General features: G+C 43.3%; 1 protein-coding gene across 10 annotated transcripts in view; it reads right to left on the bottom strand.

The window, feature by feature from the left end:
- sorcs2 (sortilin-related VPS10 domain containing receptor 2) overlaps window positions 1–24,536 on the bottom strand; it is a gene marked incomplete at its 3' end in the record, with an annotated part of 233,639 nt that extends 209,103 nt beyond the window's left edge. For all 10 annotated transcript variants that reach the window (XM_083789249.1, XM_083789252.1, XM_083789253.1 and 7 more), the window contains exon 1: window positions 23,976–24,536. In XM_083789249.1, coding sequence (XP_083645375.1) covers window positions 23,976–24,380 — 405 coding nt within the window. In that variant the 5' untranslated portion in view covers window positions 24,381–24,536. The remainder of the gene's footprint in view (window positions 1–23,975) is intronic.
- Window positions 24,537–24,878: the final 342 nt, after the last annotated feature.

Genomic DNA, 24,878 nt, shown 5'->3' with positions numbered 1-24,878 from the left:
GTTGCATCGTTCTCATGTATGCCGTACAGGTCTAATACGTGTCAATTAGCCTGTCGCTAAATCCCACCCAAGCCCGTTCTTGGCCAATACCACGTTAGAAACGGTTGCTAGGTTAGGATCCTGGTCAAGCTTTCAATGCTGGTCAAAATGGTTTTGCAGTGTCAATAAATATATTTGCTGTACAGCATGTGTGGGTTTGTTTTCTTACCTTATGAGCAAACTAGTCCATTCCATGAATTATTTCGCTCCGTTGTGCAGTTTAATAGTAGCCTACATATTAGAAATAAAAATAGGCTCTCATCTACTTCCATTGTAACGGGGAAACAACTCTCAAACTCACTCTTTTAGAACACTAAGCTGATTATGACCGTTTATGACAGGAAAACTCATGCGGTTTTATTTTTAATAAAAAATAAAAAAACATGTTTTTGTTTTGACTTCAGTGTTGCCACATTGTGTGAGAGATATAAGCCAACCCACCTCCAAAAACAAGCCAACTCTTAAAGCCAAATCAAGAAAAACAAGCCAAAACACAATAATATGACCATATAATATATAATCCTAATAAAAATATTGTATGCATTTATCATTATAAATACTATGTAGGCCTATGTCTATGATAATTAATGTTTTGGTAATGTATTACAGTACTAATTATTAGCGGGAAATAAGCAGACTTGGCAACCCTGACAAGTTTGCCTACAAAACGATCTGATTGGTCCAAATCTGTACACACACTCCTGAAGTATAGCCTCGGTCCCAGACTTACCATCCAGAGTCTCCAGACCGTTGGATGTAAACAAAATAATGTATCTGATCTCGTCCACTTGTCGCAAACACCATACACAATTTTGGACGTGTTTGAGGGAGAAGCTCTAGGAGAAATGTCTGGGACTGCAGCTGGGTGCATCTCAAACAGCATGGCGACTTGTTTACAAACGATCGAGGAACACCAGAACCGCTGTATATCTCCAACCAATATAGTTACTTTATAAATCTATCAAAAGACGAAAATAAAACGGCATGAGTTTTCTTGATGTCATAAACTGTCAGAATCAGCTTTTGTTGTGTTCGCTTATGTGCTAACTGACTGATTTTGAGAGCTGTTTCCCGTTACAATGGAAGTCAATGAGAGCCTATTTTTATAGATACTATTAAACTGCACAACGGAGCGAAATAATTCATGGAATGGACTAGTTTGCTCATAATAGGCCGTGTTGGGACCCATGAAAAAGTGCTTAGAAAATGAGTTTCGTTCCCATGTCATCGGAACTATTCATTCAATGCATTTTTTCATAGATAATACCCTTCTAGACTTTGGGTTAAAAGTTCTACTCATAATATTCTGCAGTATTATGTCACAAGCCATAAATGTATAAACAGTGTATAACCATTAAAAAACGAAAATCTTGTGCTGCTGTTTTTGCTTGTAAAATGTGTTTTTGGCAACACAAAATCATTCTCAAATGTCAAATGCATATACTTAACATCTGAAACAAGTATTGGTGCCTTTAGTTTACTCATATGTGAATTTAGATCATGAAATGTAGCATATTTGTTAAACAATATGCTTCAACTTAAGTGTTTGCCACACAGTACAATGAAACCTACACAGTAGATTGTGCCAAAAGCTTGTTTCATAAATAGAAAATGTCTCAACCTACTGTGTAATGAAAGGTAGAAAAGAAAACCAGGGCACCTTGAACCAAAATGGCAGAAAATCTATCCAAATGTTACCACGCCCCCTAAATTGGAATAATGCAAGAAATGCACAAGTCAAGACTAAAAAATAAAGTACTAGAGGTCAGAATGATTACAACATAATTGTATGAAACATTTATTTACTTACAAGTACAGAAAGGTGTCACAGCATCTGGCATTTGTACATCCACCCCCCCCCCCTGTTCTGTTGGCTGTGTAAATAGTCTGTGCTGTTTGCATTTATGCATTGCATTTAAATGGATGTAGGCAGTGTGGCAATTCTTTAACATCTTAATCATTCTTGAACAAAACAAGTAGTAGGCCTACATGGTAACATGTTGGGTTACTCATCCCTATCACTTTCATCAGTCATCATCCCATGTACCTTTCTTCTGTTTCCTTTGACACATTTTCACAGTCCTGGAAGTGACATACAGTAAATCAGTGCAAGACAGTTTTGCAGACATACATGAACATCTTTCAGTCTCACTTTTTTTTTTTTTTTTTTACAATTACAGTGGACTACCTGCAACACACTATCAGGGGCAGGATTTCTAGTCATCCATGTTACTGTTAACTCCCCATCCTCCATGCCCCATCCACTGCCAATGGGTGAAGGAGCACACATCCTACTAGTCAGAGAACGTCTCATCACTGCTGCTTGGTAGTTTGCCCATTTGGTGAAAAATTCTAGATACAGTTGACTGGTGAATGCCAAAGAGGTAACCTAAAAGTTCCTCAGACAGATTGAGGCGCAGCTTCATCAGTGTAAGCAGAAGTCTCTGAGTATCACTAAGTGACTGTTTTGCAGGAGGTGGTAAACTTGGTGACACAAAATTGAACAACAACATGAAAGTCTCTACATTTGGTAGTCCTGTGAAGAATAAAAAATTCCCTGAATGAAAAGGGACCTCACAATACGGCCTATAAGGTAAGAAAACAAACCCACACATGCTGTACAGCAAATATATTTATTGACACTGCAAAACCATTTTGACCAGCATTGAAAGCTTGACCAGGATCCTAACCTAGCAACCGTTTCTAACGTGGTATTGGCCAAGAACGGGCTTGGGTGGGACTTAGCGACAGGCTAATTTGGGGGTCCTTGACATGAAAATGTTTGAGAACCTCTTGTCTTACGAGGCCACCCAACCCCCACCACCACAACATAGCAGCGTATCTAAGGCATGGTACAGTACACCCCAAGAAAGACGCATACATTCAAACCTCTTATCTCCATACAGTATGCAAAATGTTTGTCTCCCCCCCAACGCCCTACTTGATCACAGTGTTCTTGTCCACTAGTACCTTCCTGACATTTTAGTCTAGTTTGTATTTGTCAACGAAATTGTCAGTATATTTAGTCTTAGTTTTAGTCATTGTAGCTTAGTTTTCATTTAGTTTCCATTTAGTTTTCGTCAGTGAAAAAAGGTAGTCGGCGAACATGTTTCGTCTTAGTTTTAGTCGAGGAAAACAACACAGCTTATCAAAAGTATCAAAGGTATCTGCGACATGTGAAGCAAGCAACACATTTCGAGCTTCTAGATCTGCTATACATTTGCTTTCTTTTGTTTTTATTTGAATCCTGAAAAGTAACACAGTTTTGGACTTATGAGGTTTATCCCACCCGACATATAGGACAATATATAGAGCACCAGCACATACACTCCTCCTCCATCGTATCCCCAGATGAGCCCGCCGCCCGCCGGCCCGCATGGCAGATCCTCTAAGTGATCACGATCGTAATGATAGTGGTGCCGCATGCGTGAGCCACTGGGGAGCCTCGTTTTGCACAGGTGCCAGCAGCTAATTGGAGCCAATGTGCGTTTCACACACACACACACACACACACACACACACACACACACACACACACACACACACACACACAACAAGCGACACCACCTGCAGGAATCAGGTCATTCCCTTCGAAATTCCCAACAGTGGTTTAAACCGATCTCCCGTTCCCAGCGTTTTTCACGCTTGCCAGTGGCATATTGGCTTAACCCATTTAGAACGGAAACGCTTCTGTGTTGTCGCCTCAGCGTTTTAACCACTTTAACCATTTTAAACTTCAGCTGTTGGAAAAATAGCAGATCTACGAGCTTGTAGATCTGCTATTTTTTTGAAAAGTGCAATTCTTGGAATATATATTCTTTCACAGCGAATGTTTTTAACTCATAACTTTGCTTCTTGGGGGGGGGGGGGGGGGGGGGGGGAGGGGGGGGCAATTATAATTCCTGGGGTCCTTGACAAGAAATAGTTTGAGAACCATATATATTATCGTTGCGGTCCTCATAATAGGTCTTTGATAAATCAGTGCAATTGAACACCCTTTACGTCTCGAAAAAATAGAACCAATGGAAAGTAGTAAAAAGTGCATTGGACAAAACCTCTTTACTCCATTGGACCCTCAAAATGTCTGCTAAAGCAACTAACTCCACCACCGCTCCTCTAATGGAAGTAATTGACAATAAATAAAGTCACAACACCAACTTTGATGAGGCAGTATTGCTTTGTTTTAAAAATATAAGGTTTTCTTAATTTCCTGAAAAATGTATATTTTTCATTTCCTGAGTAATTTTGGAGTTATGAGGTTTCCTCCCGACAGCAACGAATATAGAAACATAAGGTTTCTGGCCTCAGTCCTAAATGGCTTAAACATCACACAGAGACAATGTCGTGTTGAACCTGGCAGACTCCGCTCTGGTTTATTAGCAACCTAACAAGGCAGGTGTAGTGGGGCGTCACGCAAAGGGAGTGGGAGTTGAGGCGCAAGGTTTTCGCCTACATACACCCGTTTAATGCCTAAATTATCCTTCATCGTGCAACGGCATATCGTGGACAGAAAATAGCTGAATCGATAAGCTCACAGCGGGGCCGCGAATGCAACACGCTGTGAGCTTATAGATCGGCTTTCTTCCCAGAGTATAAACTAGAAAAAGTGCCCTTCCGGGCACAGGTCTCCACCAGGTTATCCACAGATCCGTGCAGTTAGAGGTAAAAACACTTTTCGGCCAGTTATAGCGCCACCTTGAGGCTGAGTTGAAATTGTTCATGTGGCATTTCGTCCTCGGCCTAGTGGGAATGTGGGTGCACAATTTCACGGAAATCACGCGATGTGTTCATGATTTGCAGCATTTTGTTTGAAACTGAGCACTCCTGTGAACTTTGGAAGCCAATCTTAACCAATCAGGATGGAGTCTGATAAATCTGAAAGACCCGTTTCGTTGAATGGCTCTAGAGAGACTGTGTACCAATTTGCGTGATGTTTGGACAAAATCTGTAGGTGTACTGTGCAAAAACTTGTTTTGCACAAAGCGGCCTCCTGGTGGCGCTATAACAGGCCGTTCTGGAAAGTTTGGGGCAGAGGTTCATGGTTGGCATCCAGGGAGTGTGTGTGCAAAATATGGCATCGACCGGGTTAACGGTGGCCGAGATTAGCTGTTCACGGACACACGGACACACGGACACACGGACGGACGGACGGACGGACACGCGGACGGACGGAGTGCAAAACATACTCTCCCCACATGCCTTCGGCCTGGTGGAGACAATCAGGCTTATAACGGCCCCTATATAGGTATAAGTCTTCCGATGTATGAAGAGAAGACTACAGAGAAGATTACAGGATCAGGACCAGCTCACAAATGGAGCATTGCAGCAGTCCAGGTGGTCCCCAGATAAATGGAGAGTTGGTAACCAAATGCACCCTTATAGAACTTTAACTCTCGAGAGTTAAATTATTGTTGCTGCACTACTTAATTTACAAGAAGTCTACACAATTAGAGAATGTAAAGAAGTATTGTTGTTTTGATCAACAATTGTTTCTCCTATGGTACCATGAACATCAGCATGACATAACTTATCCTTAACCCATTTAGACCTGAGCTCGATTCTACAAATGTCTTCTGAATCAGACAGTTTTCTTGAAAAACCTGTTTCTATGCCAGTCGTTCTTGTTCATGTTCATCTCAAGGACCCCCAAAATTATCTGTAATTGGCCGCCGACCCACATCTGAAAATACAGTATGTTGTTCCAGGGACCTCCCCAGAAGCAAAAATTTGAGTTAAAAATGTTCTGCTCTGAAAGAATATATATCAAAGATTTGCGACACATTTTCACGATCTTTCAAAAATAGCAGACCTACAAGCTCGTGCTGAGCTTGTAGATCTGCTATTCACAGCTAAAGTATATCATATTCATAATGCTTAAAACACCAAAAGGGGTCCCTGTTCTGGGGCATGTCATTAGATTAGGTGACAATTCCTTTCAGAGTTCATCAAAAAGAGAAAAAAAAAGGTCGAAGAAAACAGCTAAAATTGTGAAAATAGTTAAAATGTCAACACTAAAATGCCCTATAACAAGATCTGACATTTGCGAACAAAATTCCCAAACTGAAAAAATAAATAAAATAAAATCGACACAATGTGCTGTGAGCTCGCCCTGTAGATCTGCCACGTTTGCTCTAGTTTTGAAATAGTGCTGAAGTGGTTAAAGATCAGTGTTGATTTCGTCGACTAATACTATGAGGTAATACTAACTAATCCGTCAACTACCTTTTTTCTCTGATGAAAACGAAATGAAAACTAAGCTTAAATATATTGACAATTTCGTCAAAGAATATGAACTAGACTAAAATGTTAGGAAGGGACTAGTGGACAAGAGATCCAGTATAAGTCATTTTACATTTGGTTGCATGCTGAAAATAGCAGATCTACAAGCTTGTAGATCTGCAATTTTCAGCAAGTGTAAAATCTGCCATTACGACGGCATCAAGGCCCCCGCCAAAATACATTTTAGTCGACTAAATTAACTGCAGATTTAGTCCGACTGACATTTATTCGACTAAACCTAGACTAACACTAAAAGCATTCCAGGTGACTAAAATATGACTCAAACTAAATGAAGTCTCATTCCAAAGACTATGACTAAAAACTAAAATATAAATTTGCTGCCAAAAACAACGCTGTTAGAGTCTTTCATCGTCCATTGCACGCTAAAAGCTCCCCGGGCCAAGTGGAGCTATAGAGGGTCCTACTCTAGTCCGTTTGCAGCCAGAACCAGTCCGTGCTAATGACAATGAAGTCATGGGGATTTTCTGGCAGTCACTGTGATGGACGTTGAAGAGAGACACTGGCCAGGGACATAATAACTAACGCACGCATGCACACGCACACACACACACACACGAGTGAATGCCAAGCTAGTGGAACAGTGGGCTTCCAAGATAAAGTGGCTGTTGGATCTGTGTTCCAGTAATATGGGAAAACGAGGAATAGATGGAGAGTGGAGGCCGGGTGAACAAAGGCAGGCAGGCTCTCCCCCCCCCCCCCCCCCTCTCTCTCACACACGTGTGCGCCACAATCACGCACACTATTGACCTACAGTACGTTTGACGTCTAAATGCAAAGTGACAGCCACAGTCTGTCACTATTACTATGCTACCGGTTGAATTGTAAGGCAAACGGGGGCTCAATCCTGGACTGGACTGGGTGGGTGGGAGGGAGGCTGTGTGTTACAGGCTTTTACAAGCCTGTAACACACTGATGGAATGTCCCCCTCTACATGGGCCACTGCAATGACAGGAACATGCACATGACTCACACTTATACTACATTAACCCATTTAAGGCCTGACATCGAAATTTAAAAAATGTCTTCTACAGTAAATCATGACAGTTTTCTGAAATACCTCATGTTTCTGTATCAGTGGTGCTCAATATTTCATGTCAAGGACCGCCAAAAATTATATGTAATTGGCCACCGACCCCCATCTGGAAATATGTTGTACCGGGGACCTTCCAGAAGCAAAGATTTGAGTTAAAAATGTTCGCTCTGAAAGAATATATTCAAAGATTTGTGCGGTATTCAAGAATAGCAGACCTACAAGCTCCTATGAGCTTGTAGATCTGCTATTTTTCAGTATAACATAATGCTTAGAACAGCAAAAGGGGTTCCCGACTTCCCGCCCCAAAATGGGTTAACCCGTTTATAATTCCTGAGGCTGATTCTACAAATGCCTTCTAAATCCGTGTAGTTTCTCACACTTTCAAGACGTTTAAAAGAAAATATTCAAAAATAGAAGATATACAAGCTTGTGTTTCTTTTATTTTTTAATAGCCAACGCACAAATCTAAAACATGATACAAATGCTTTACCGGGTTTTAACAGCGTCCCTATTCTGTACTGGGGGCGAACGTTCTGCGAAAGTAGCTGTGCTGCCTGTGAGCTTGTAGATCAGCTATTTTCAGCTGAGACCAAGACATTTGGCGCTGAAGGGGAAAGAACAGCATAGTATAGTAGTTACAAAGATGCATTCAATTTGGCAAGGGACACTGTCGTACTATGGAGTGCAGTGTTGATTTTGACAGCATTTTAGTAGACTAAATCGACAGTTGATTTAGTCGACTAAAATTTATTTTTTGGCGGGCCTTGATGCCGTCGTAATGACTGATTTTACACTTGCTGAGCTTGTAGATCTGCAATTTTCAGCATGCAACCAAGTGTAAAATGACCTACACTGGAGCTCTTGCAGTGCCCTCCAAACATTTTAGTCTAGTTTTTATTTGTTGTCAATAATATTTAGTCTTAGTTTTAGTCATCATAGCTTAGTTTTCATTTAGTTTCCATTTAGTTTTCGTCAGTGAAAAAAGACAAAACTGGTGGAGTGTAAATGAAGGATTTACACTAGGCTCTGCATGTCGACAACTGACCAGACCGCAAGCGACGGCGTTGGATCTCAATCACAGAGCAGCTTTCACTGATCTCTACGAGATCTGAAAGACTCCAGGAATCTCAGCCGTTTTAAGCTGCTTTTGGGGGATTTTTGTTTGTGTGTGTGTGTGCGCGCGTGTGCGTGCGTGTGTGTGTGAGCATGCGTGCGTGCGTGTGTAGACGAAAAGGAAAGGTGCAAAGGGATTAACCAAAAGTGAAGAGAACGGTCACAGTCGGCTTGGACAGAGAATGTGAGTGACACATAATTGCGAACACGTATTCTCACTGTGTGTGTCTGTGTGTGCGTGTGCGCCTGCACGCCTGCGTGCGTCCGTCCGTGCGTCTCTCTCTCTCTCTCTATCTCTCTCTCTCTGCACGCTGTCAATACAATATAAATTGGGTTTTCCCTCCCCGGGGTGAGCTCTGCACTACAGATTTGCATACACACAACCTGTCCAAAATGGACAAGCACGCCAAAGAAAGTGTGTGCGTGTGCGCGTGTGTGAGTGTGTGCATGCATCCGTGCTTTTTGTTTGTCCTACTCTGAGGTGGTGTTTGATTATATGCAGAGCGGAGAATCATGGAGGAATTTCATTACCTGTGTGTGTGTTTACACCCAGCTGGTTCTCTCTCCTCCTCATTCTCTCTCTCTCTCTTAAATGTATTCACTCATCCACCCTCTCCCTCCCCCCCTCTCTCTCTCTTAAATGTATTCACTCATCCCCCCTCTCCCTCCCCCCCTCTCTCTCTCTCTCTCTCTCTTAAATGTATTCACTCATCCACCCTCCCTCTCTCTCTCTCTCAAATGTATTCACTCATCCACCCTCTCCCTCCCCCCCTCTCTCTCTCTCTCCTCATCCGCCCTCTCGCCTCGATAAGAGAAGAAAGCAAGAAAAACAAAACTGTTGTTCCCATGAATCACAATAACAAAACGGGTCTGGAACGGAAACCCAGCAGAGGATCAATCAAACAGCTGGTCTGTGGCAGGGCCGGCCGGGGACACTTTGGTGGAATTACTACTTCTCCACGGTCTGGCCTCCAGGTGGGCAGGCCTGGTGACCATTGATTGATTGATGAATGTATTAACAGTGTGCATAATGGGTACATTTACCAATTCTATTCTTCCATCCATTTCCCATTCCAAGTGTGTTTGTCTTATGTCTTACTGTCTTACTCTCTGTCTTTCGCCGAGCTTGTAAATCTGCTACTTTCAGCAAGTGTATAGTCAGCTATTACGACGCCATCAAGGCCAAGCCAAAACACATTTTAGTCGACTAAACCAACTGAAGGTTCAGTCGACGAAAATCTTATGATGTTTAGTCGACTAAAACTAGACTAACACTAAAACATTCCAGGTGACTAAAATGTGATTAGACACCATCGTCTGCATCCGCCCTCCACTACCACCAAACCTTCCAACCGTCCCTTGATACATCATAGGCACACTACTTGCTATCAACATGAGTCACAAACGCACTAGCCAGTTTTCTGAGGGGGGGGAATTATTACTCGCAAGCCTTCGTCAATCAGCACGTGCTAATTCCCAGCTGTGCCTGTCTGAGGCGAAAGGTGTGTGTGTGTGTGTGTGTGTGTGTGTGTGTGTGCTTGGCACTGCTACAACACACCACATAGTTCCAGGAAAAAACTTGGGTGGTAGCGTGTGGCCGTTGAACTTGTGGTTCGAGTTATGATCCGAGTTCCTGTTTGAAGACAAATCCAAAGCCAAGTGGAACATATACAACGCCTGGGACGGGGCTAGCAGTGTCACCGCGTACAGATGAGGTGTTAGCTAGCTCCACCGCTTGCCTACCATGCTTACTTTAGGTTACCCTATGTCCCTTTAAGCTGCCTACAGCAGCTTAAAGGGACATTTCACCGCTGGAAGAAGCTGCAGTCACTCAATGTTAATAGTATTTGTATAGTAGATAACAGTATTTGAAGCACAATTTGAAATTTGCACCCTATGCCAAAACAAATTATGAAGTCTGTGTGCTAACTGTGCTTGACTGCTCCTTGTGGAGAGGGGGGGGGAGGCTGCGTGGAGGTGTGACTTGTAGTCCAGGAAGAAAGTGAGACCACAATTTCAGGACAAATTTTGGTCGTGAACATGGCGTCATGACTAAAATACCCCTTTTGGTGTTTTAAGCACTAGTATGTTATACTTTAGTTATTGAAAAATAGCAGATCTACAAGCCCGGAACTGAAGCCGCACCCACAGCTGTTGTTGTATGATAAAGGGGGCGGTTAGGTAGGGGCTGATATTGTGATGTCAACATCATTGCCTTAGAGTATATATTAATAGAGACGGAACCCAGAGGAAACCCTGTGGCAAAATGGACATAGTGGCCGAATTTGGTATTGCAGTTTTGACCCAAACACATGAACGCGCTGGTCCATTGACTATCATTGCGCACGTTCATGATGTGTTTTGGTCCAATCCATGCCAGAATGCACTCTGTTCCACTTCCTACCTGGAAGGAGGAGTGAAATCGCCTCATGCGCTTTTGAGCAACTTAATGCAAGTGGATGGGAGGAGAAAACCGGTGCCGTCTCTATTAATATATACTCTAAGATCACTGCACATGACAACCACACCAAGGGCTCTAATGAAGTACTGTCACCTCATAAACACATGAAAAACTGGAAGACAAAACACAAAGATCACCACACTCCATCTTCAATATTAGAGAGAGGTTCTAAAATGTCTGTTTCGATATGCTTTCAGCTAATTGCCGAGGCCCTACTGAGGGTTGATGTGAGAAAAGCAGGAGGCTTCACAGTCGAGTGAGGTTATTTTTTGCATCACAGGCCAACGGCTAGAGACTGGAAATAACAAATTCCTTGGAGTGCAGCGAGATGTGTGTAAGAGGGAGAGAGAGAGTGACTGGAGGAGATCCAATCTCTTGAATGTGTTAGTGTGGAGATGTGGTAGTGGAACCCCGCTGTGACCGCACAGCTCACACACACACACACACACACACACACACACACACACACACACACACACACACACACACACCTATTTTATGCTGCAGCTATTAAAATAAACTTGTGCAAAGCCAGCGGCACTTTTATAATCATCAATATATACATCACATTCCGTGCTCAGCCAATCAGCTGAGCTCATTCCGTGCGTATACGGACGGACACACAAAGCTGTGCATATACAGAATAGGAGCGGCAATAGCGCCGCTCAAAACAACAGCAGATCAACATGTCTAACACAAATCTCCTCCTATTATGGGTCAAAGTTAACACATGAAAATGGCTGAGAAATATGATGAAATATGCAGGTCTTGAGAGAGGCACCCGACCACCAATCTGCATTCAGCTCAGGAACATGACCAGACCACTGGAAGACCCCAACAGACCAATCTGCATTCAGCTCAGGAACATGACCAGACCACTGGAAGACCCCAACAGACCAATCTGCATTCAGCTCAGGAACATGACCAGACCACTGGAAGACCCCAACAGACCAATCTGCATTCAGCTCAGGAACATGACCAGACCACTGGAAGACCCCAACAGACCAATCTGCATTCAGCTCAGGAACATGACCAGACCACTGGAAGACCCCAACAGACCAATCTGCATTCAGCTCAGGAACATGACCAGACCACTGGAAGACCCCAACAGACCAATCTGCATTCAGCTCAGGAACATGACCAGACCACTGGAAGACCCCAACAGACCAATCTGCATTCAGCTCAGGAACATGACCAGACCACTGGAAGACCCCAACAGAGAATTCCACTCTCTGTTGCCACGGCAACCACAATAAAAAGAAGGGAAACTTTCAACCATGACACTTTGAACACTGCATGACGAGGAGAAGGAAGGGAGGGAGGAGGAACATTAAATAAAGTTTAATGTTCACATCATGGTATAAAACGTTATATGAAGCCTAATTATATTAGAAGCCTAAAATGCTTTCAAATGTGCCAACTATCATTCTCCTCATGAATGTTCACATGATTGTCTCAAGAACCGTCGCTAGCTGCAGATCCGCCGATCTGACAAATAGTATGGACAAAAATAGTAATTATAATAATAAATAAGTATATATATATGAATAATAATATTAATAATAAGTATATAATAACAACAACAACAACAACAATACTACTACTAATAATAATAAAAACAATCAAGATTTGAGTGAAATTTCTTTTCCAACCCCTTAATGCCCATACAAGGGCATATACTGATATTTAAAAAAAAAGATTCTAGTAAGTATAATGATGAAGTCAGTGTGTTTCACATTAGTCATGAAATTCATAGAAAGTGTTAGTTCTCTTATGAGAATTGCTAAGTAAAACGTTTTTAAACACAATTAATATAATAACTGCAATTCTTGCAGATTTGTTTGTAGTATGCGGACTGCGGACAGTGCGGAGCCATGTATAAATCAGGCATAACGTGAGAACAGCTGCCAACTGCCTGTTTTGCCTGTTGCCGGGTGACCGACACTCCCGCAACTATAATCAGTCATTTGATCCCGGGACAGTTTAAATTCTAGCCTAGCTCCCCGAGTTGAGGAGGGAAAGGGAGAAGAAGAGGCGCAGTAACACGAGAGCGAGTCATATAGATAATAGGTTGAAAAGGGGGAAAAAATACATTTATTTTTAAAAGTTTGGATTTAAATTGTAACTTGTTCACTTCTCTAGCCCACATGGTTTTCAACCTTTTTCATGTCAAGGTCCATTATGTATTCGGCATTTGAGCCACGCACGGACCACCATTTGATGAGATTTAGCCTCTTCTACATTCTCTAATTGTGTAGACTTCTTATATGAATCAAGTAATAACGATACTTTAACTCAATTCAACCAAATGGACCCATAAGGGTCCATTTGGTTTCATGTTACGCTCTCAAGAGTTAAAGATCTAATAAGGGTCCATTAGGTTACCAACTACTCTTCCATCATTAAAGCCGGGGACCACATGGAACCCCATCAAAGACCACTGGTGGTCCCCGGACCACTGGTTGAAAACCACTGCTCTAGCCCATATACTCCAAAAATAGCAGATATACAGTTACAAGCTGCTATTTTTATTTTTCCAACATTTTACAGAAACATCTTGAAAGTGAGAGAACTAGAAGCGGCCTCAGGTCTGAAAAAGGGGGCTATTTGGGCTGAACTTGTTTTAATGTTTCAGCTTTACAGAGTAGGGAGAACAAAACACTTGAACTTGAATTTAGCAGCCAGGGTCCTCTTGGCATCGTTAAACATTTAATTAGACAACAATGCTATACAGCAGTGTGTCACGCTCACTACTTTACCAAGACCTTGTTAGCGAGGCATCCGTGGCTTCGCTGTGCTGTGGCGCACGCGCACACACACACACACACACACACACACACACACACACAGTGCCAGACAGTTTGACTGCTTCCCGCGGATTGTCCGTGATCTCGCCGTGTCTCAGCCAATTAGCACGCTGCTATTCATCAGCGCTCAAACTGTCAGAGACATTGGAAAACACTCGGACACGAAGAAAGAAAAAGGCGGGGGAGGCCCGTCTCGCCTGCTCTGAGCTGAGCAATCAACACCTGTCAGTGACAAAGATGTATACCGCGTAGTTATGGTACCGTTGCTGTTGGGCAGGAACCTCATATGTGACCAGATTTGACTGAGAGCCTGCCATTGTGCAAATTCCAGCTTTTCACCAGAGCAGAAAAACTTTCTCCAAAATGAGGTAATAGCACAGGCAGACTCTTATATATATAATATAAAATAAATGCTTAAACATGTAGCTAGGTGTAATGTTAGAGACCACAGAAGTGAACCTTTCAAGCCTGTTTTCTCAACTCACTGTTTTCTGCAAGACATTACTCTATAAGCCATATCTCCAAAACTGGTGGGTCAAACTGAACAACCAATATGTCAATTTGAAGCTATGCTTCCCTGCTTTCATAGCACATAAAAAAAAACGAAAATACAAAAAACATAGCAGTCCCTTAGTCAAATTTGGTCACATATGTCCGAATGTCCAGTTTTTATGATTTATTTTAATGTAGTATAATTGTGACCGTAGGTCGCAGATTATTATGAAAACCTACAAAACATGTCTGTCCGTCCGTCCATCCGTCATGTCACGCCACCATATATGGTCGATGCTCCCTATATGGCCGTCTCCATATATGAAGATCACGACACACTGACCTCATCAAACCCTGTATAGCCATACATAGAGAAGACTGGATCATCACCTAGATCTGCATATGTGGAGCCGGCCAGCAACTCTATACATCTGACCTCAAACCCTTAGATCTCCATATATGGAGCTGACCTGTTCTGACATTCCATTATGTTGATCCTTCTCCACCCGTCCTTCCTCTTCGATGTCTCCCTTTTTTACTGATGCCTGTCCATTCAACAGCCCCCCCCCCCCCCCCCCCCCCCCCCTTGTGGGCAAAAGGCTTGAGAAACAATACCAGCATGTTGGAGGCGAGGTAGGTGAGGGTTAAAAAGAAATGGAGGGAGACCTGAGGTCTGGAGATTTACAGCCGGCTTTTTTTGCGTGACGCTCTTTTCAAAGGAGGACGAACAAGGAGAGACAAGATAAATGACGTGAAGGGCTTCTTCCTCTCACATGTGCAAACAATTTTCCACCACGGAATGACCAGAGAGCAAATTAACTGTCTGTTTAGCATGTCAAGCGTGAACAAATACCTTTGGCATTAAGTCAGGACCCGGGGAGATCTGGAAAGAGAGAGAGAGTGTGTGTGTGTGTGTGTGTGTGTGTGTGTGTGTGTGTGTGTGTGTGTGTGTGTGTGTGTGCACATGCGTGCGTGCGTGCGGGAACATTGTCCACAGTCGCAGACTTTGCTTGTCTAGGTTTTTTTGCTTCTTTTGGTTCTACGTTCTTGTCTTCCCCAGGTGTTTCTCATGTGTAATCAGCCCGACATGTGTATATTTAGTCTTGTTCCCCAGTCAGTCCTTGTCGAGTCATTGTTATAGTGTCATGTCATGTTTGTGTCAGTTTGTGATTGTTTGGGTCTTCACCACACCACCAGATTGTGACAGAATGACTCGACCAGCAGTGTTTTTGGCAGCAAATTTAGATTTTAGTTTTAGTCGTAGTCTCTTGAATAGTTTTCATTTAGTTTTAGTCACATTTTACTAGTCAGTCACCTGGAATGTTTTAGTGTTAGTCTAGTTTTAGTCGACTAAATATCATAAGATTTTAGTCGACTAAATCTACAGTTGATTTAGTCGAACAAAATGCATTTTGTCGGGACTTGATGCCATCGTAAACTCATGACTGTTCGACTATTTTTAGTGTGCAACTAATTGCAATATGACTTATAGTGGATCTCTTGTCCGCTAGTCCCTTCCTAACATTTTAGTCAAGTTTTTATTTGTTGATGAAATTGTCAGTATATTTAGTCTTAGTTTTAGTCATCATAGCTTAGTTTTCATTTAGTTTCCATTTAGTTTTTGTCAGTGAAAACACCAACATTTTTCTTCTTGGTTTTAGTCGACAAAAACAACACTGTCGACCAGATGGACCCAGCTACCTGTACCACACAGGGTCTGAGCACACTTTAGATTACATGCGCGGACAGAATAAGCTGTCTTTTGCGTCATTTCCGGTGATTTTTAGACAGCTGGTGGATGGAAAAGAAGCTCCACCCACGCGGCAGAATGCCGCGTCGGCCAGATTCCCGGAAAAGCTTGCGGGAAAGCTTGGAGCTTCATTTCCATCCACCAGCTGTCCAAAAAAAAGGAAATGACGCAAAAGACAGCTTCCTTTGGCAGCGCATGGAAGTTCAAGTGTGCCCAGGATGACTGACTGCCTTCACCTGCTGAGCTGTATACAGTATATATATGAACCTTTATTGAGAAAAGGATATCCCCTTGAGATGTATTATCTCGTTTTCGAGGGGGTCCAGCAACATACAGCAAATACAAGACAATACAAGTACAGGGCAGCGCCGAAATATGGCTGCAGCTGTGTAGCGCCTGCACAACCAGAATTTCACCCATGTTACTTGTAATGTGTTGTGACAATAAAGTCTGATTGGATTGGACATTCATACATAATCGTAATCGAGGACAAAACAAACAACAAAGCTCTCCTAAGTATGGTTCTCTGACTGGAGTATATGCCCTGTTGTTCCTGTCCTGGCAGTGGAAGCAAGCTTCGGGGGCCTTCAGACCCTTTCCCTAAATGAAAACCAAAGCTATGATGACTAAAACTAAAACTAACTCAATATACTAACTAATTTATTGACAATTTGCGTCAACAAATTAAAACTAGACTAAAATGTTAGGAAGGGACTAGTGGACCAGAGAGATCCAGTATAAGTCATTTTACACTTGGTTGCATGCTGAAAGTAGCCAATCTACAAGCTCACAACACCAAACACATTCCAGGCGACCAAAACAAAATGAAAAACTATTCAACTATGACTAAAACTCAAATCAAAACGTGTGCTGTCATAATCAGCACTGCAGCCCAGGACCACATGCTGTTCATGATGACAATTACGGCCACAAGGGCACGCCGTTGCCATGCACTGCTCCACAGCTGTGCTACAGCTGTACTTGTTATATTGTATTACACATTTCTGTGTCCTCCTGCATCTCCCTCCCCCCCAGAGAGCTCTTAAACCAGGAAGTGGCAGAAATTACCCAGGATTCCCCAGTGGCGGAGGGGAGGGAGCGGCATGTATTTTGGACTGTCAGCGCCTATGTGTGTCGCTCGTTAATCACTTGCGCTACTGTGGGACCACGCCACCAGCAGCCACATGGCAAAATACACACACACACACACACACGCACACACGCACACACGCGCGCGCGCACGCACGTACAAACACCCACGTCACGTGTATTTGTCATTTATTTTTTACAGTAGAGTATATGCTGACACATTAGGTAAGGCCCTTTTCACCCTATACCTCCAAGGCGAGGAGCAAGTAACACAATCGAGAAAAGTCAATTCACAATCGCACAAGCACAGTAAACGCAAGCACGCGCGCACACACACACGCACGCTCGCGCAGACACAATTCATCACCGCTGACCAGATATAGAGAAAGGCCCTTGAGAGAGAGCGAGAGAGAGAGAGAGAAATGGGAAGAGAGACATAGGTGGTGAGAGACATGAAGGAGTGCGAGTGACACAAAGAGAGGTCTTTCAACAGTGTCTCTTCGTTATGCTGGTTCCGTGGCCCTGTGCCACATGGACAGGCATGGCTTCAGGGTGGATAGGTATGGAGGTTATAGGCCTGTGCCACATGGAGGTTGGAGGTATGGAGGTTATAGGCCTGTGCCACATGGAGGTTGGAGGTATGGAGGTTATAGGCCTGTGCCACATGGAGGTTGGAGGTATGGAGGTTATAGGCCTGTGCCACATGGAGGTTGGAGGTATGGAGGTTATAGGCCTGTGCCACATGGAGGTTGGAGGTATGGAGGTTATAGGCCTGTGCCACATGGAGGTTGGAGGTATGGAGGTTATAGGCCTGTGCCACATGGAGGTTGGAGGTATGGAGGTTATAGGCCTGTGCCACATGGAGGTTGGAGGTATGGAGGTTATAGGCCTGTGCCACATGGAGGTTGGAGGTATGGAGGTTATAGGCCTGTGCCACATGGAGGTTGGAGGTATGGAGGTTATAGGCATGAGGTGAGGCTCCGACTGGAACATACCGCACAGTATATGTGGATATCAGAAGCATAGTGTGTGCAGTTGGTGCCCACATTCTTGTGTGAGCACATGTATGGCTGCATACAGTATTACAGTATGCTTGGAGGAAGTGGTTCTCAAACGTTTTTTAATTTTTAATTTCAAGTACACATCACTGTGTCATTAGAGATATCTGTGTCGCTTCAGAACACTAGTTTGTGTGTTAAGGAAAACAATAGTTCTGTTTAAACACTTTTTGATAGTCATAAATAGAAGATCTCCAAGCTCACAACGCATCATGATGCAACCATCTATCCATCGTCTGTCTGTCTGTCTGTCTGTCTGTCTGTCTGTCTGTCTGTCTGTCTGTCTGTCTGTCTGTCTGTCTGTCTGTCTGTCCATCCACTGAGTACATCAACCAATGCTATTGTTCTGAGCATCCAGCTTTCTTGTGTCTCCTTGTAATCCTTTGCCACACCCTCTTTTACTTTCACTCACTGCACAGTATATTGAATGTGTCAAATTTTCTGTATTCATAATATCCACAGCTCCACACCTTACACACAGACACACACCCCGCTTGCCAGCATCAGATGTGCATGGAAATGACCATGAGAACAAAAGAATGAAGACATGATCTGCACACACACACACACACACACACACACACACACACACACACACACACACACACACACACACACACACACACACACACACACACACACACACACACACACACACACACACACACACACACACACACAAAAGTGCCATTTTACACTATATTCAAGGACACACATTACGTATGTGAAGATGCCTGGCTGGCAGATCACCATTTCCCCCTCAGAGCCATACTTGACCAAATCAAGGCTAAACTCAACAAAGTTATGACAGGACTCTGTCAACCGACGGGAAACAGCTGATTGGAGACGAGAGATGACACATCCTACTCTACTGCACTGGGTTCTCAACGTGTGTGGGCCGCGAGGATATTGCAAGTGGGCCCCCCAAATAATTCAAGATTCAAGAATTCAACTAAGATTCAAGAAATCAATTCAAAGATTTAAATGATATATCGATATATCATATAACCTCGAAAGAATTTTTGATTTTTTTTTGATAATGTGATCAATTACTTGATTAAGCAATAGTAATATAATAATATCTTAAGAAACTCCAAACTCCAAACTTGCAGTATACGACAAACATCGTCATCATCTGTGTTTACTGTTTATGTCCGGAGAGTCTGAGACTGATTGTCCAGGACAAGCACCAGATGTGTGCCTCCTCAGGAGACTTATTGGCTCAGATCTGAAGCCATTTTAATTTGGCGTTACGAATTGCGACTCTGCACCAGTGTTGATTTCGTCGAACTAAAACGAAGACGAAAAATGTTCGTCGACTACCTTTTTTCACTGACGAAAACTAAATGGAAACTAAATGAAAAAACTATGAGGACTAAAACTAAGACTGAATATACTGACAATTTCATCAACAGATAAAAACTAGACTAAAACGTTAGGAAGGGACTAGTGGACAAGAGATCCAGTAGAAGTCATTTTACACATTGTTGCATGCTGAAAATAGAAGATCTACAAGCCCACAACACGTTGCAGTTGCACTGCAACGCGTTGTGAGCTTGTAGATCGGCTATTTTCAGCAAGTATAAAAACTGTCATTGCGACGGCATCAAGGCCCACCAAAATACATTTTAGTCGACTAAATCAACTGTAGATTTAGTTGACAAAAAATCTTATAATTATTAATTCATAACATTTTCAGAACAGTTGTATAAATAATTCATACAAGCGTGTCAGGTGACAAGTTACCTCCTCCTCCTATCGGCATTTAGAGCCTGGATAGCTACAGGCACGAAGGAGAACTTATACCTATTGCTTTTGGCCCCTGGAACTTTTAGGCGAAGGCCAGAAGGAAGCAGCTTGAAAACTATTCAAAAGACTATGACTAAAACTAAAATCGAAATTTGCTGCCAAAAACAACACTGCTCTGCACGCCCTTGCCGACGTCCACCCGAGCCCAGGCGATATAGGGTTCAAACCCACAACCTTCTGCATTAAAAGACACATGCTCTAACTTAACAGCTACACTCAGGTGGCCCTGCAGTCCTATACGAAGATGAACTCCTCTATTCTAGAGAGCCTCTTGTCCAACCGACAAATCCTGCCTCATGTGACATGTGTGAAATGGGAGGAAAGCCAAGGCCAGGCATTTAATATCCATAAATGTCATCCCTTTAGTCAAACTGAATGGCAGCATTTGTCTGCGTTTTATTATAGGGCTGCATGGGGGCTGAACTGTGCTGCACCGTCGACCTTTTCCTACCGCGGGGGCCCTGCCAAGTTTAACTAAGTCAAAGAGCAGGGGCCCCGCGCGGTGCACGCGGACCCGCTGGATGGCTGACTGGAGAGCAGTGGTGATAGAAGTACTCAGATAAATTAAAGTTGAAAGGTCCTCCATTCAAATTTGTACCTAAAAGTACAAAAGTATTGGCATATGAATATAAATTGAAATGTTTCTTTCTTTTCTTTTTTACTTTCATGAAAATAGTAGATCCACGTTATTATTATTATTATTATTATTATTATTATAGTAGCCTCTAGTAGTCTGGGGCCCCGAGTCCACTTCAATTCGGCATAGAGTAGCGCCAACGTCGATCACTCTCTGCTGATTTCTGATCGTTTGCACGTTTGTTAAATTGACGCACACACACACACTCCTCTCTCCTCTCTATGTCGCTCTAATTAATTAGTCTCATGTCGCGCAGCTGCGTCTAGATTATCGCGGCAGATCCTGCCGGGAGCTAACCTGACGCTGCCAGATGGGGGCGGTATTGGGTAACCATGTTCCCCAACACAGCACTCATCTGGGATCTCTCAGGGAGTTGAGCTGACAAAAATCCGTTCCGTACCGAACCAATCAGCGTGAGCTAAGGGCGGGATATGTGTGAAACCGGATGTGAAGCTATATAGACACGTCAATATGATTGGTTGTGTTTGCACGCCCACACGGTGATAGACAGACGGTCCCATTTAATCATCTACCAAGTATGTTGAAAAAAAGGAACAGCCCCGTCATTGAATTTGCTTCCGCGATCCCAGATCCCAATAAGCTGTGAAACAAATTTGTGTAGCAAGCTTCTTGGATCTGGCAGCGTCAGGTTAGCCGGGAGCTGCCTATGCCATAGAAAGCATAGGTGGACCCCAGGCTATTATTATAGTGGAATACAATATTTGAGAGGTAGTGGAGTAGGAAAGTCTAAATTGCACTTAAGTACAGTACTTGAGTGAATAAATGTACTTTGTTACTTTACACTATATAGGCCTACAGTAGAGCAACATTATACATCTAGGCCATCTTCTTACTCAAGGCTTGTAGCCTACTGTCTTTTTGAGTGGTCCTATAGACAGCTATGTGTGTCCCTGGGTCTGTCCCTGTGTCCCTGGGTCTGTCTGTCCGAGCACGAAAATAGTGTTATAGCGTTTGTTCACCACCAAGTGTCACTGTTGCACAGCCTAACACACAGACACACACATGGCAGGCCAGGGAGAAGGGCTTGTACAGTACAGTACTGTACTGTACGGTAGTACAGTACAGTACAGTACAGTACAGTACAGTACAGTACAGTACAGTACAGTACAGTACAGTACAGTACAGTACAGTACAGTACAGTACAGTACAGTACAGTACCACTCACTTTTTGAGGCCTATATGTCCAGCTTTTGGTGCGTGATGTAACCCAAAGTTTGTCCTAACACAAACATTAAATGCCATTGACAATGAATGGGCCATTTTGAGTTTCCCGTTTAGAAGTGGAGCCTGCTGGGACCGTTTCTATGGACAGAAATAAGTCTTGGTTTGGGGAGTGATGTCTCCACCAGACACTACCAGACCCCTTGCCTTGTGCATTATGTCAATAGCATCACAAAGACCTCTCTTGTTTACTGCTCTCGTTTGACCCACGTACACACTGACTGGCAGTGGTGGAAAAAGTACTCAATTGTTTTACTTAAGTAAAAGTACCAATACTGCAATTTAGAACTACTCCATTACAAGTAAAAGTAGGGAATTGAATGCACTTGAGTAAAAGTACAAAAGTATCAGCATCAAAATGTACTTTAAGTAGGCTACTAAAAGTCAAAGTACTCATTGTGTAGAATGTGCCATTTCAAGTTTAAAATGTGTATTGAAAATAGCAGATCTACAAGCTCACAATGTGTCACAACGCGACGCATTGTGAGCTTGTAGATCGGCTATTTTCAAATGGCCGAAATATGTAGGGTTGAAGTACTGGAAATTGGAAATACTCAAGTAAAGTACAAATAACTCAAAATTGTACTTAAGTAAATGTACTTAGTTACTTTCCACCACTGCTGACTGCCTGCGGTTCATATGTCGTGCCACTATAAAAAGTGCTGTTCATTTCCATAACGTGCCGAGTTGTGTTTCAGTCCCTAAACACTATAGGCAACCGCACTGAAAGATTCATGTCCAGAAAGCTCCATCAATATTTTAGTCATTCGTTCTGCTTCATGGGACATGAGGTCGCATCGCGTGGCAGTGTTGATTTGGACAGCACATTTTGATTTTTAGTTTTAGTCATAGTCTCTTGAATAGTTTATTTCGTTTTAGAGTCACATCAGAGACACCTGGAATGTTTTAATGTTAGTCTAGTTTTAGTCGACTAAATATCATAAAATTGTAGTCGACTAAATCTACAAGTTGATGTAGTCAACTAAAATGTATTTTTGTCTCTTGAAATGTTTTCATTTAGTTTTAGAGTCACATTAGAGTCACCTGGAATGTTTTAATGTTAGTCTAGTTTTAATCGACTAAATATCATAAGATTGTAGTCGACTAAATCTACAAGTTGATAGTCGACTAAAATGTATTTTGGCGGGCCTTGATGGCATGCCTTGTAATGACTGATTTTACACTTGCTGGAAATAGCTGATCTACAAACTCACTTAAGTTGCGATGCGTTATGTCGACTGTCCACTAGTCCACATTTCAGTCTAGTTTTTATTTGATTGTGAATATTAGTCTTAGTCATAGCTTAGTTTTCATTTAGTTATCTTCAGTGAAAAAAGGTAGTCGACGAACATAATTTTGTCATAGTATTAGTCGACGAAATCAACACTGACGCGTGGGGCTCTGACGGACACGCTTAATTGGGTGCAAAAAGCCTCTCTTGGATTGATTGATTGATTGATTGATTGAAATATTTATTAACAGTTTGCAGAATTACAGTACATTTCAAGCACAACTCAATGCATAGACTGTTAACTGTGAGTGGACGACCCCATAAAGCATTACACTAGTTTACAAGAGGGTCCACCTTGTTCAATTCATCAAAAACATTTAGAGACAAATAGACACTTCTATATAGCCAAAGAACAGAGCGCAGCGCGCCCCCCGTCTCCAAACAACACTGTGTGTGTGTGTGTGTGTGTGTGTGTGTGTGTGTGTGTGTGTGTGTGTGTGTGTGTGTGTGTGTGTGTGTGTGTGTGTGTGGGGGGGGGGGGGTAGCCTAACAACAAACAACAAAACACACATTCAGGGCTGTCCTCTTTCAAATCAAATGTGATGCTGTGCTGAACAGCGAACAGCATGATGGCGTATTGCATGATGGTGTACTAGGCTACACATAGAAGCCTACATACAATTGGAAAGCAACTCTGAAATGCGTAAAAACAAGATTCCAGGACCAGGGGATGGGGATGAATGAATGATGTAGCGAAAGTACACACTGTCACTGATGGATGTGTGTGTCGTGTGTGTGTGCACATGTTACTCGCACACTGCGAGCTATGATGAGGATATTTGGGGGGAGAGAGAGATGAGATGATAGTAGAAGTAGACTATAGGCTAGTCTAGTGCTTGCTGCTTGTTACTCACGCTGCTGTTCTCCCCCGTCCAGTGCACCATCGCCTGGTTGTGCGTGGCGTCCCCTCGGAGCACGAAGGAGCTGCTACTGAGCAGGGACAGCTTGTCCCGGGACATGAGGGCTCTCCTGAACCGGCCAGGGGCCGGCCAGTAGTCCTCCTCCTCCACGCCGCCCACCACCACCTCGACATCTCCGGCGTCCGTCACACCCAGCGGCGGGGAGCCCCGATCGTCTTCCCCGGCGCCGCTCCGGTTTAAAACCCAGCTGTCATCACAGCGCACGGCGGTGACCGTCAGTGACATGATCCAAGCCAGGGCGATCATCACCACGACCACGCCGCGTAGCGGGTCGTGGTGCGCGCAGACGGTGCCGTTGATGTTGGGGCGCAAAGGTAACGTGCTTGATGATCGCGCCATGGTGGTGGTAGGTATAGCGCTCTAAGATCGTTGGACACTTTGATTGAGAGACTGCCGATGCGAGCAGGAGATAGATAGATAGATGGATCTACTGTCCGTGTGTACGCCGCCGAGAGAAAGAGAGCGAGTCGAGAGACATAGATCAACTGTACTGTACGGCAGTGTACGCCGTGTCAAGGAGAGAGAGAGACGGAGAGAGACAGAGGAGGAGGGAGGGAGGGAGGGAGAGGGAGTGGATCCATGGGGAAACAACGCGCTCTCGTCTGCGTGCCAACCCAGGGGTTGACACAAACGCAAAACGCCGCTGCACTGGTGCCATCTGGCGGCACAGTCGGGCTTACAGTCGACTGGAGGGTTTTCAACCCTTTTCATATAAAAAGGATCATTATATTGAGCATTGAGATTTAGCCTCTCAGACCTAAAACTAAAGAATATATTGTTGTCGTTGGATAAGATTGTCCACAATTCCATGCTGTATCTGGATGTTTGGTACCATGA

Source organism: Protomyctophum parallelum (genome assembly GCF_964188405.1).
Source record: "Protomyctophum parallelum genome assembly, chromosome: 18".
Classification (NCBI taxonomy): Eukaryota; Metazoa; Chordata; class Actinopteri; order Myctophiformes; family Myctophidae; genus Protomyctophum; species Protomyctophum parallelum.
This window is presented reverse-complemented; position numbering and strand designations above follow the sequence as displayed.